Raw genomic sequence first — 14,744 nt, 5'->3', positions numbered from 1 at the left:
AACCTTACCTTGACATTGTCTAGAACTCTCTTAAACTCTAGAGGTTCATCTTTCCCTTCCATGGCAGCAGGGTCCAGTCCATCACCCCCATATATGAACTGGATAATATCACCAGTGGAGCTCCGGACAGTCAGGTCATACTGAGAGCACAAGTCTTCAAGGGATTTTACTAGTCGTCTCTGCAAGCAATAAGACAACCATATCACTTAGAACAGAAAACTGCCATGCCTGTTACAGTCAAAGAAGAACACTCCAACTGAAAGATCTGACATTTTGTTTTCATCTAATAAAAAGTCAAATCTAAAGTAGGAAAAAGTGTTCTTTAAACCTTCTTTTTTTCAACAAATTATTGAGTGCTTGTTTGAATATCCAAGAATTGCAGGTAAAACAATTAGGACACGTGTATGATCCTGTTAAATACGGTCATTTATAGCTCTAGTGTTCTCCAGAAAATCTGAGCTGTCAAAAACTAACATCAATACCTTTTGAGAAACTAACCTAGATCATTTATACAGATTATGCACTTGATGCATATTTGTCTCAAGATCACTGGCCCAAGGTATAAAGCCAATGACAGCCCGGGAACTGGCATTTTTAGAAGGTCAGCAATAGCAGTCTATGTTTCTCACACAGACTCTCTTTAGGAGTTCCTGTTGAAACATTTCACACCATTTAGTAAACCAGATTCTTAGAAGCTAAACTTCTAACCTGAAACCAGATGCACAGATATGTCATGCAGTTTACAAAGCTGTTCGCTGGAAAATAAACCCAGAAAAGACACTATCAGACACGTAGCAGTGAAAAACACAGGAGATTTACCTGCATATAACCAGTCTCTGCTGTCTTCACAGCTGTGTCCACCAAACCCTCTCGTCCAGCCATAGTGTGGAAGAAAAACTCTGTAGGTGTCAGTCCTGAATAGAAGCTGTTTGCCACAAACCCCTTAGCTGCTGGAAGCTGTAAACATGCAATTAGATTTGCAAAGTATTTTAGCATTGTTGGCGTGATGTTTTGAGATTTAAGGGTAAAACCTTTAAAAAAAACTATACCTACATAACAATACATTTCTAAACCTTCCATTCCCTTCCTCACACTAACTATACCCCCTTGCAATTATCTTTAATCGGCAGGCAACCTGGTTCAGGAGGTGCAGCCAGCAGAGATGCACATTTGCTTTTCTCTCTAGGCCCCACTGGCTTTGCTCTAAATGCCCAGATTTACTTTAAAAACAAATATTTTTTCTACTTGCCTAGAAGGCAAGAAGCAAAGGCTTAGTAGTACATTGCTGTATATTCCTAATATAATACAACAGCTTGAGCACCAAAGAAAATAAATGTAATATGGCTTAATAAAACAATTTAATTTACAGCTTTGCCAACTTCATTTATCTACATTTGGCTAAAGAGTAACAAGAAATAAAGTTGCTGGGCCACCAAAATATCTAAATTGCAAAGCAGTATTGCAATTTCTTTTCTTAAAAGTTCAAACTCTTTTACCACCGCAATGATGGCAAACACCTCAAAACAAACTGCAAACTAAAAAAAAACACAAAGAAAATGCCCACAAGTGCAGTACAGTAAAAAAAAGGTCACACTTCACTAACCTTTGAATGCTTCTCAAAATGTGGCAGGGATCGGTTCTCAAAGCCATCCGGGACACGTGAGCCACTGATAGCCTGCTGGCCCACACATGCAATCATCTGAGAGATATTTATAAATGAACCTGCAAAGAATCATATAAAGGAGGAAAATAAATGATCATGGAATCAATAAATATCAATTATGTTCCTGGATACTCTTACAAGATTTTGAAGTATCAGACTGTTTATAAAAAAAATAAATAAAAAAATAGCAAAACAAACAAAAAACCTAAACTATAAGGGAAATGTAAATCGTGGTTATCAAACGCTGTCTACAGAATGCCTGCAAAGACACAGCAATCCATGTAAATAAAGCCCTGTTGTATGAAACATGCAATACTGAACATAGCTGACCTTTATTTCTCATATTTACATTGCACCAATATGTTTGACTGCCATAGAAGTTGTAATCGAATGCCCTAGTGTCATAGTGACCCAACAAACATTTGTACAAATTCGAGAAGCCGCCAAATAAGCCATCATTACTTTTCAGAGTTGTGAGATGAAACCTGCAAACAAAAACACAGGGGCACTCCCAACTACAACACAACTGTCAACACATTAACAGTATGTAACAGGAGGTCAAGAACAAGCACATGAAAGTGGAGAACCACTTTCCACGAAGTGCCCTTCACATGCTGACCTAAAAACATGAACGTACCTTTGGATCCACACAAGGCCATGATAAGTGGACTGTTGCTCTTATCCAGTTCTCTCAGACAGGCACTTCCTGCATGGTCTCTGATTACCGACAGCTCACGCAATATCAAAGCCTTTGGAAAGAAGTCAGTAGAACCAGATTCATACACCCAAAATGAATATAGTGCAATTATAGGTTAAAACTGCCATTTCCAAAACCCATTTGTTCACAAATCAAAATACTTGGTTATGAAGCCTCATGCATTAAGGGACTAACGTATACGATCTCTAAAGCTACTACCCAATATAGAACTTCTATTAAAAAAAAAAAAAAACCTTTAGAATGAAGTGTATTATGAAGTGAAGTGTTCATGCTTCTATAATAAGCTTTGGTACTGCCAATTCTAGCCTCCAATAGAAGCACATACAGGCAGACAGCTCAGTAGGGTAACTGGGACACAGAGGCAGACCACTGTTGCCCCACAATTGTGTAAATGCCTGATCAAGGGCATTCATGGCAAGATTACTAAATATTACTTTAACAAGAGCTGCAGGATTAAAAACATTAAAGATCACTTGTTAAGTTACATTGCCATTTTAAAGTAATTGTGTTTGGACCTACTTTAAATATTCGTAGCGTTCACTAAAATTAACAATTATAACTCATTAACAAATGGTGATCTTAGGGCCTAACAGTTTGGGATAGGCAACATAGTATTTGCCAGGAGAAGAATAAAGTGGAAAGAGAATATATAGAGCTATGAAAATAGATCTTCCAAAAGACATTCTTTCTACACAAGCGTTCTAAGGTTTCTGAGTATATTCAATTTTCAACCATTTTACATTAATAGACCAAAAGAGGGTCAGATAGGAGGAGGGAATTCTTAGAGCTAAAGAACCATGTAACATTTAAAACTAAAATAAGAGTGTAAGAAGTTGATACCTCTAGAGTCTCCTCTGCACTGCAGCCAGGCTGCTGCTGGAGTTTTCCAGTGTTTAGAGCCTCAATGTATTCATCACACTTCTGGTAGCCGGCATCTAAAAGATCCTGTTTAGCTTTTAACAGACCTTGACCTGGAGTGACATCTCCAATTCCAATAGAGAAACCTCGATTTGCTGCATCAAGAACATATAATGAAATTGAAGTTTTGTGCTCATAGTTAAATTCTTTTCTTAAAATATCTAAAATCTGTAGACCAACCTGATGATCAAGCCCAAGGAAAAAATGGTTGGTAACCAGAAAAAAATGTCCCAATATGGGAGAGAGCACCAAACCACAGACAACAATATTCCAACAGGAAATAAATAATAATAAAAAAAAAAACAAAACATAACTTGACATGGTTTACTAAAGGAAGACGCAAGTTGCTTAGTAGAAAATAGGTACCAGAGAAAGAACCTGGGACCAGTCAAGCTAAGTAAAGGGTCCCTAAGCCTCTACTCACCAGATAAGTGACAAGAAAATAAGAAACTCCATTCCTAGAATAACTGCCAGATAACACACTTTTCCAAGGCAAGACCTACCAGGGAAGAACCCTGAAAATGACTAAAAGCCACAAAACCTATGAGAGAGCGTGCTAAACCTCTTTCATAATGGTCTCATGGCAGGTTTTAAAATACAGCTCACACATGAGAATAGAAAATAAAAGATTGCAGCTTTGGTAAATAAGTATATTTTTGGTAAAGTAAATGTACATATACAGTTATGGCAAACATTGTGGACACGTTTTGAAATTTTAATGTTTTGCAGCTTTGCAGGCTTATAGGAAATATTTGGCACCAAATGCAAACGTTTATATGACAATTTAAAGTGAGATTAAAGGCATTTTTTTTAAAATAACAAATGTTATACTTACCTGCTCTGTGCAGTGGTGTTGCATAGAGCAGCCCTGATCCTCCTGCGCAAAAGACAGCATCACTGAGCAAAAGACAGCATCATATAAAAAAAAGTGCAAAACTCACCATTTTATTCTCTAGTCCCTCTGCTAAAAAAAAAAAATATAAAAAATATATATGTTTGGGGGTTCTAGCAAAAAAGTTGATTTTTACATGTTAACAAGAGTGTCAGAAAAGGCCTGGTCTTCACACTTGTGTTTCTTTTTTTTAGACTAAAGTAAGCATAACTTTTTTGTTCTGCATATATTTGAATTTTTTTTTTTGTATTGAATTCAGCATTATATTATCTTTAAACTGTCATAAAAATTTCCTATAAGCTTGCAAAGTTGTCAAACATTACAATTTTAAAAAATGTCCACAATTTTGGCCACCACTGTATATGATCAGACTTCACTTTATATAACGTTAATTTTTCCCAGATGCGTACCTTTTGTCATAAACTAATGTTCTAAAAATGCCCTGGAAAATTAGCTGTATATCATACTTCCTGCAACAACCTATGGAACATGTGTGCTCGTTTGTAACCTGTAAAAATCAATAACCCCGCCACAAAAAAAGAAAAATAGACAAAACAAAACAGAAAAATAAATCAACCTCTTGTAAGGAGTTTGAAGCAACTCCAGAACCAAGAAGGTGACCCCACAAAATCAGCATGGGTAAATACAGTCATGGCCGAAATTGTTGGCACCCTTGATATTTTTCCTGAAAATCAAGTATTTCACACAAAAAAGGTATTGCATTAACACATGTTTTGCTATACACATGTTTATTCCCTTTGTATGTATTGGAACAAATATAAAACAGAGGCAGAAAAGCAAATATGACATAATGTCACACAAAACCCCAAAAATGGGCTGGACAAAAGTATTGGCACCCTTAACTTAATATTTGGTTGCACACCCTTTGGAAAACATAACTGAAATCAGTCGCTTCCTATAACCATCAATAAGCTTCTGACACCTCTCACCCGGAATTTTGGACCACTCTTCCTTTGCAAACAGCTCCAGGTCTCTCTTATTGGAAGGACACCTTTTCCCAACAGCAATTTTAAGATCTCTCCACAGGTGTTCAATGGGATTTAGATCTGGGCTCATTGCTGGCCACTTCAGAACTCTCCAGCGCTTCTTTGCCATCCATTTCTGAGTGCTTTTTGACGTATGTTTGGGGTCATTGTCCTGCTGGAAGACCCAGGATCTTGGACGCAAACCCAGCTTTCTGACACTGGGCCCTACAGTGCGACCCAAAATCCTTTGGTAATCCTCAGATTTCATGATGCCTTGCACACAGTCAAGGCACCCAGTGCCAGAGGCAGCAAAACAACCCCAAAACATCATTGAACCTCCACCATATTTTACCGTAGGTACTGTGTTTTGTTCTTTGTAGGCCTCATTCCGTTTTCGGTAAACAGTAGAATGATGTGCTTTACCGAAAAGCTCTATCTTGGTCTCATCTGTCCACAAGACGTTTTCCCAGAAGGCTTTTGGCTTACTCAAGTACATTTTGGCAAACTGTAGTCTTGCTTTTTTATGTCTCTGTGTCAGCAGTGGGGTCCTCCTGGGTCTCCTGCCATAGCGTTTCATTTCATTTAAATGTCGACGGATAGTTCGCGCTGACACTGATGCTCCCTGAGCCTGCAGGACAGCTTGAATGTCTTTGGAACATGTTTGGGGCTGCTTATCCACCATCCGGACTATTCTGCGTTGCAATCTTTCATCAATTTTCCTCATCCGTCCACGACCAGGGAGATTAGCTACAGTGCCATGGGTTGCAAACTTCTTGATAATGTTGCGCACTGTGGACAAAGGCAAATCTAGTTCTCTGGAGATGGACTTGTAACCTTGAGATTGTTGATATTTTGCCACAATTTTGGTTCTCAGGTCCTCAGACAGTTCTCGTCTCCTCTTTCTGTTGTCCATGCTTAGTGTGGCACAGACAGACACACAATGCAAAGGTTAAGTGAACGTCTCTCCTTTTTATCTGCTTTCAGGTGTGATTTCTATATTGCCCACACCTGTTACTTGCCCCAGGTGAGTTTACAGGAGCATCACATGCTTGTAACATTCTTATTTATCCGCAGTTGTGAAAGGGTGCCAATACTTTTGTCCAGCCCATTTTTGGAGGTTTGTGTGACATTATGTCGAATTTGCTTTCTTTCCTCCCTTTTTTTGTTTTGTCCCAATACACACAAAGGGAATAAACATGTGTATAGCAAAACATGTGTTAATGCAATACGTTTCGTGAGAAATACATGATTTCCTGGAGAAATATCAAGGGTGCCAACAATTTCGGCCATGACTGTAGGTAAGGTGAAAAGGAATTACCCCAAAATGGGTACGCAGGTGAAGGAAGATATAAGACCTAACCAAAACTGTTGAAAAGAACTACAAGATACTGTGGAAAGCTCTACACACTCACACCAGCGAATAAAACCACCCCCGGGGTGAAACCTAAGAGAGCCTGCTGAAAAAAATCCTGCTAATGCATCACTTTAAAGATAAAGGGATAAGGATGCTCCTGACTCCCTGGATACAGCAAAGCAGTAGAAATCATGAAACAAGAGACAAAAGTCCTATTAGGACTTTGAAGGATGCTTGCTTGAGTAAATTCAACGCGGAAACAATATCATATTCAACTGAGAAGAACATCAGAAGAGCCTTCTTCACTCTGTCAGAGGATAACTTCCACAGGATATTAGTTTAGATACTAGCTTGCAGACAGCCCAGGGTGTCATGGTGTCTTCTTTGGATGCTTCTGCCCTTTAGCGTAGGACTGGTAACACCTCGGTGCTTGAACCTTTCCTCCAAGACAGGAGGCTACCAACTACCTGATCCTACAAGGCAGGCATTAGTCTGCTCAAGAGCTAGACCCCAAAAAAAAAAAAAAAAGGGGCAGAGGTAGACTGAGAAAGAAGAGGAGGAAAAGATGCCAGATGCTCCTACAAAAATTGAGAAATGAATAAATCCTGGCTAATGGCAGATAAGGGGTAGAAAAACAAACAAACATTCTGTGGACCCTTCTACCAAAGAACTATGCTAAGAATATTACCTGCATGTGATGGGCAGATGGACACCTGATAGGACCAGACTCTGCCAAATCTTACAGTCATTTATCCCATCAAAGAATGCCACTGGGATGGGCACAGAGTCAACACCCTGAGGAATACTAGGTGTGCAGGGGTGACACTGAGGAGTCCGTGTCCTGGAAGGTTGGAAAACAGCCAGTGCTGGCTCTGTCTGAATAACTCAGAAGGTCTCTCTGGAGAAGAATGAGAGCACAGAAGGATATCAGGTGTCACCAATGGCCCAACATTCCCATATATTAAGTGAATTGCTCAGTTGGAGAGGGGGCTGTGGCCAGGACTGGACACAGCTCCTGAGGCCAAGCTGAGAGGAACTAAAGTAAGAATCTCTGGGTTCAGAAGGCCCCGAAGGGAAGAGGGGAATGTCTTTAAAAGTGTGCTAAAGAGCTACAGAAAGAGAGGTAAGGGACTTGACTGAAAACCTAAAGAGGTAGTCTGCACCAGGATGCTAGAAAGGCAAACTACCCAGAAGCCCGAAAGGATAAGCAACCATCTCTCCACTTGGAAAAGTGAGGCACCTTCATGGTTAATACTTTGATGGTTTCCTCCCAGCCTTGTGAGCTGCTGGGGAAATAGGCTTAGAGGGTCTGGTTGTGCCTACTCCAGAAGCAGGAGAGAGTGGGATGGGACTTCCCTTAGAGAACGTATGCTGAGGCATATGAGCAAGCTGACTTCCGGTGAAATCCTTGATCATTCATCAACTTGGAGAGATGGAGTCCCTTGATGATAAAGGGAGTCACATGCTGCTTGTAAAAATCATCTGCCTCACAGTACCTTATTCAAGAATGCTCTGTCCCTCTGTATGGACAACAGACAGACAACATACAAAACTAGAAAAAACAAAACCAAAAAAAAAGAAAAAAAAACACGCTCGGGTGCTTCCAGGAAACCATCACAACTGAAACCAAGGGCTCCATTCATCTGTCTAACGTGTTCTATCAGGTAGGAGTCCACCACAGCAGTAGAGGGATTTAACCCATTCCACCACAGTTTGATATTAAAAGACACTGAGGAGACCCTTAATCTGAAGGTCACTGCTAACAATAGGCAAACCACTGCTAAAGCTGCTGAGAGACCAGAAATTGTGAAATATAACGGAGACTGGATTTCCATCTGGATCCTTTGCAAAACTATTTGATGCTAAATGATCGTAAAGATCGCAAACTGCTTGCAAACCTTCATCCAGCGGATAACATGGCATTCAGTATTAAGCCATTCCACGTTAAATTTCAAAGGCGACCAGTGGTGCAAGTGACAACTTAGGTGCTCACCCTGGATTGACCTACTCACAGAGATTCTTCAGAGACAGGGCAAACAAAGAGGCAATGCCATTGGCTCTGGACCTGAAAAGCACTCCATAGTTAACTGGTTACTGGAATGGGGTCTGGAAGGCTCTCGCTGATTAACCCAGCATCTAAAGGTCACTTTTCAGACTAGCCCAGCAATGTTCAGGTGTAATCTCCTGAACTGCCATATGGAGACCAGCTCCAGCAGTCTTGTGGAAAGGAATCCTAACTGAAAAAAGCTAGCAAAGATGGTTAGACTTTCCCCAACACAGCTGAAAAAAAAAAGAGGTCCTTTCTTCTAGGAAAATAGAGGCATGCTGGGAATAGGAGAGCTTATCCTGTGCTGGCCTATATTTTTTGTTTGCCAGTGCTCAATCCTCCTATAGGCAACAGTAGATGACTGTGTCTCAATGGTCTAGAAAGAAATGCATCTTGCTCATCATAAAACAACCTTTGAAAATGTTCTAAACAGAAAAATGTTTTACAGGCAGTATATTAAAATCTTTTTATGGGATGACAACCAGGGAGGTAGCTTTTCCCGCCCAAGGATCAACAAGAACCTGAGAGGTTAAAAAGTATACATCTTTTGAAGCTGAACACCTAACCGAGTACTCCAGTCCCATCCCATGCCTGTGTTTTTCCTACTTCACATTGCTGCAAAGGAATTTGGACCTCAGCTATTGCTATCAGCTCTATAAGACAGGTCCGTGGAATATAGTAGACTGAAAGTTGAAGGGCAGGGAAAGGTGTAAAGAATGGCACTTTTCCGATTTTGGATATGAGCAGTATGCTTTACTATATACACAAAATCAAGGGGACCATATGATGACCTCTCTAAATACTAGTTAACATGGGACGTGATAAAATAATGTCGTGGCCTGATAACTGAAAGAAAGCACAGAAATAAAAGCGGTACTTTCAGGCAAAACGTGGTGATGCCACATCTTTGTATAGACTGGGTGTTCTGACTACTTGTTTCAAATCACCAACTTCAAATGTTGAAGATAAAAAAAAAGGCTCGTTCCTTGGCTGGTTCTAAGCAAGATCAGAAACAATGGACTACATATTTCTCTTTGTAGCGGAAACTATTCTTTAATAGTGGCACCTATGGAACAACACATGAAATACAGAGAAAACAAAATTTTCTTGGGGGGCTGGGATTTTAGCGGAAAACCCTCTTTTTATTACTTTAGCTTTCAAGGTCTTCTTGGATAACATCTTATCTCACTGAAAGCGAAAAAATGGAAGGAGGGAAGAAATTGGAATCTGAGAGTAAAATGTATACCCTGGCAACAGACCAAATATATCACAACTGTAACAAAGAAACCAACAACAATTCAATGCAACTTGAGTATTTTTTTTTTTTTTAATGTTAAAGCTCTTTCAAAATCTTCTGCTCCTACAGATGTCCAACTTCTAGAACATATTTGGCTAACAACTTGGCTTTTCTAGGCTGTCTGCAATAGCAAAATATGTCTCCAGCAACTAAAGCCTATCACACTTCCTTTTCAATTAACTTTGGAAGCTGTACCTAAAAAATGGCAGACAGATTGCAAAGGACTAGTACCAGTGCAGCAGATCTTTTCCTCTTCTTCTGCGAGCATCTTGGTACAGGAATGACTTTGCTTTCTCATATCAAAGCCTCCAGCAAGAAAAGGCTGTGAGCAACACAGTAGTGACATCACTAACCTCACTCCAGAGACTAACAGTCAGAGGCAGGTGGGTCTTAGAAGTCACATTGCAGATATATACAGGTGAAACTTGAAAAACTTGAATATCGTGCAAAAGTTCATTTATTTCAGTAATGCAACTTAGAAGGTGAAACTAATATATGAGATAGACTCATTACATGCAAAGCAAGATAGTTCAAGCCATGATTTGTCACAATTGTGATGATTATGGCTTACAGCTCATGAAAACCCCAAATCCACAATCTCCAAAAATTGGAATATTGTGAAAAGGTGCAATATTCTCGGCTCAAAGTGTCCCACTCTAATCAGTTAATTAAGCCATAACACCTGCAAAGGGTTCCTGAGCCTTTAAATAGTCTCTCAGTCTGGTTCAGTAGGAATCACAATCATGGGAAAGGCTGCTGACCTGACAGTTGTGTAGAAAACCATCACTGACACCCTCCAAAAGGAGGGAAAGCCTCAAAAGGTAATTGCAAAAGAAGTTGGATGTTCCCAAAGTGCTGTATCAAAGCACATTAATAGAAAGTTATGTGGAAGGGAAAAGTGTGGAAGAATAAGGTGCACAAGCAGCAAGGATGACCGCACCCTGGAGAGGATTGTCAGGAAAAGGCCATTCAAAAGTGTTGGGCACTTTCACAAGGAGTGGACTGAGGCTGGAGTCAGTGCATCAAGAGCCCCCACACACAGATGGATCCTGGACATGGGCTTCAAATGTCGTATTCCTCTTGTCAAGCCGCTCCGGAACAACAAACGTCAGAAGCGTCTTACATAGGCTAAAGAAAAACAGACCTGGTCTGTTGCTCAGTGGTCCAAAGTCCTCTTTTCTGATGAGAGCAACTTTTGCATCTCATTTGGAACCAAGGACCCAGAGTATGGAGGAAGAATGGAGAGGCACACACTTCAAGATGCTTGAAGTCCAGTGTGAAGTTTCCACAGTCTGTGTTGATTTGGGAAGCCATGTCATCTGCTGGTGTTGGTCCACTGTGCTTCATTAAGTCCAGGGTCACCGCAGCAATCTACCAGATTTTGGAGCACTTCAGGCTTCCTTCCACAGACGAGCTTTATAGGGATGCGGACTTCATTTTCCAGCAGGACTTGGCACCTGCCCACACTGCCAAAAGCACCAAAACCTGGTTCAATGACCGTGGGATTACTGTGCTTGATTGGCCAGCATACACACCTGACCTGAACCACATAGAGAATCTATGGGGCATTGCCAAGAGAAAGATGAGAGACATGAGACCGAACAATGCAGAAGAGCTGAATGCCGCTATTGAAGCATCCTGGTCTTCCATATCTCAGCAGTGCCCCAGGCTGATAGCTTCCATGCCACGCCGCACTGAGGCAGTAATTGCTGCAAAAGGGGCCCAAACCAAGTACTGAGTACATATACATGCTTAAACCTTCCAGAGGTCCGATATTGTTCTATGTACAATCCTTGTTTTATTGATTGCATGTAATATTCTAATTTTCTGAGATTGTGGATTTGGGGTTTTTATGAGCTGTAAGCCATAATCATCACAATTATGACAAAATCACGGCTTGAACTATCTTGCTTTGCATGTAATGAGTCTCTCATATATATTAGTTTCACCTTTTAAGTTGCATTACTGAAATAAATGAACTTTTGCACGATAGTCTAATTTTTCCAGTTTCACCTCTAAAGTTATGAGGCTAAAGAACACCTAGGCACTTCACATACCAAGAATTGCACTGCTATTATTCAGGAAGAATTCAAGAAAGAAAAGTACTGCCTAGGCATAATATTTGTAGATATCTCCTATAACAGTTCTAACTGAAGGGCAATTCGAACAATCCTAAAAGTCAACCAAAAAAATTACAAAGTTCAAAAATGATCTGCAATGCGGTTTGCCGAGACATAACTGGTTTGCATACAAAGAGCTGGTCTTATTTAAATATGGTCTGGTTTAAAAGGAATTTGCAAATCATTTACTGTACCATAATCCTAAGGACTACATGTCACATCGCCAATAGAATGGTTTTATCTACTGAAATGCACTAGAAGCAATAGCTAGTCCACTTTTTAGCCAAAAGGTACAGGTGTACATCACTCACAGAGGTAAACAGGTGCCAATCTTGCGAGACGTGACATTGCATTGGCAGCCTCAAGCTGTCCCCAGTCTCGCAGAAGTATATAAAAAATATTATTCTTTGAGCCAGAACCCAGAGTCCCTTTGTCCATGCTTCCACACACTAGCTCGCTGTTCTGAATTGTAACATCTATAGAAAAAAAAAAAAACAAGTTTTAGATTAATGAACATCAATAACTTTATATTACCTTCTTTAGAAAGATGAAAATATTCCACAAGATTTATTTTTTTTTTTAAGTTACGTACAGAAAGAATGTTCCTGGAAGAAAAATAAAAAATTAGGAACCGTAGAGGAGAACCTATGTGCAGAAATTATACAAGGAAAAAAAAGGGGAAGTTCCTGATTGCAAGCCAACATCCCTAAAATAGCAATATAGGTGAAAAAAAGGGACCCCCCTAAGGCTTGGGGCTTTGACGGCTTAATTATACTAAGGAACTATTTAAAAAAGTACAAACGTTTTATTTGTCAAAAAATTGTTGTAACACAGACATACAATACAATGCATCATTCAGCTTTTTTTCATCTAAATGATGAATTGTATAGTATGTCTATTTGTTATAACGATTTTTTGACAAATAAAAAGTTTGTACTTTTTTTTAAATACTTTCTTGGTATAATTAATCCTTCAAAGTTCCAAGCCTTAGGGGGTCCCTTTCTTTCACCTAAGTGCTGAAATTAAGACTAGGGCACCAAAAAGAAGAGAAGGAACAGACAGGTTAATTGGAGAAGGAGATGTTAGCTGTTGTGGGCTTTTGAAATTATGTCTCAAAAACATGATTTTATCAAGACATAATCCTATATAACATCAAGTCAGCATAGCCGGATGTTAAGGGTTAATTTGTCTTGGTTGGAAAGTCGAATGACCATCTGGCTGGAGAGATGTAGACGGTGGGTGAAGGGATTTTTTTTTTCCTCCTAGAGACAATACTATTTTGAAGTTCTACAGGTGGTCAAACACCATTATTCAGACTTCAATAAGCAGGTAAACATATACAAGGTCTGGACATGACAATAGAGGAACCAAACTGATTGTCTGAGAGCTTACCCAAACCTTGTAGAGTGTGATAAACCAACAGACCTCTGAAACTATCACAATATACTATTGTCCACCAAGGGTGAAAGCATTAACAGTTGTTTACCGTGATTCCAATACAAGAGCCAGGCAAACAGAGAGTTTTTCCCTACACATAGAAAATGTTGGTTCTAAAACAAAGAAGTGAAATTCAGGACATTTAAGTCTAAAAATTGACTGTATATAATTACAAAGATATACTACAAAAATATATTATAAATGAGATGTTATAAAGGATAGGTTTTACACACAACTAAATATTCAGCAATGGGAACTATATATCACTAACTTGAGTATTGAGATGATGGAAAGTAAGATGTATTATAAACTAGCATTAGTTACATGTCTTATCAGGAAACAAACAGGATGGTATTTCAAGAAGGAATAACTGAATATACACCTATATTCCATGGTCCCTATTTAGAATATTATAGGTATGATCACTTATATCTGGAAAAAGACGTATATTTGATCTCTGAAATTACCTTAAGATTCCACCCGAGGTATGAGTCATCTCAAATACTCAAATTGTTCTATGATACATGACCGCCACCTGGCGGGCAGGTGAGAAATAGCTTATGTACACACATTTCTCAACTAGCCAATCAAGAAGCCTGGTGGGAAGGTATCTTAGAACAATGGATTAGTGGATATAAAAGCCCGTGCACCTTTAAAAAAAAAAAAAACCTCATCAAGAAAAAAAACTCATCAAAAGAAAAGACCTCAGCAAAAGAAAACCTGACTGAAGAAAGACCTGATTCTGAATAACTACTCTTCCATACTTTCAAACTTCCTAAAACTTTACTAAATTTCTAAACCTCTATCCTTATAACTTCCTACATTCTCCCATACTAAATATCTATCACTTGCCCTATAATATCATTTCTAAAGGCGTTCCACTGCCAGCTAAATCCACGGGAGAGTTGCCTAGTCTGAATGCCGGGTGCGGTGAGATTGTTTATTTGATTTTGTATTACCTATTTTCTCTGTTGTGTGGAATCATAAAATTACCTTAGTGTATCACAACAATATTGGGTAGTTAGATATATGTAGAGAGATCCTGTTTTACTGTTAAAAATTGTTTGTTGCCATATTATAATTTTTTTCCATATTTCATAATTTATTGAATATTAATAATCAGAGTATAAAATATCAAGGGCTAACTTCTTGCAATCCTATGGCCACGGCTTGTGAGAATATAACCTTTGAGATACTCGAAATTATTAATTATTAATAAATTTAATAAATAATCAGATCATTCAAAAATTGTGATATTGATGTAATTAGTTAGAAACCTTATTATTGTGTCTTACATTGGTAGGATATATTT

At 39.1% G+C, this 14,744-nt stretch overlaps 1 protein-coding gene across 2 annotated transcripts in view; it reads right to left on the bottom strand.

The window, feature by feature from the left end:
- POLR3A (RNA polymerase III subunit A) overlaps positions 1-14,744 on the bottom strand; it is a 117,535-nt gene that overhangs the window by 61,099 nt on the left and 41,692 nt on the right. For both annotated transcript variants that reach the window (XM_089682537.1, XM_089682538.1), the window contains exons 15-20: positions 12,307-12,471; positions 3,222-3,394; positions 2,301-2,412; positions 1,604-1,722; positions 820-957; positions 9-179 (exon numbers count right to left, since the gene is read on the bottom strand). In XM_089682537.1, the coding sequence (XP_089538663.1) occupies positions 9-179; positions 820-957; positions 1,604-1,722; positions 2,301-2,412; positions 3,222-3,394; positions 12,307-12,471 (878 nt within the window). The remainder of the gene's footprint in view (positions 1-8; positions 180-819; positions 958-1,603; positions 1,723-2,300; positions 2,413-3,221; positions 3,395-12,306; positions 12,472-14,744) is intronic.

The sequence above is a fragment of the Staurois parvus genome, unplaced genomic scaffold (assembly GCF_062004578.1).
Source record: "Staurois parvus isolate SC_StPar_1 unplaced genomic scaffold, SC_StPar_1.0 ptg000291l, whole genome shotgun sequence".
Lineage (NCBI taxonomy): Eukaryota > Metazoa > Chordata > Amphibia > Anura > Ranidae > Staurois > Staurois parvus.
This window is presented reverse-complemented; position numbering and strand designations above follow the sequence as displayed.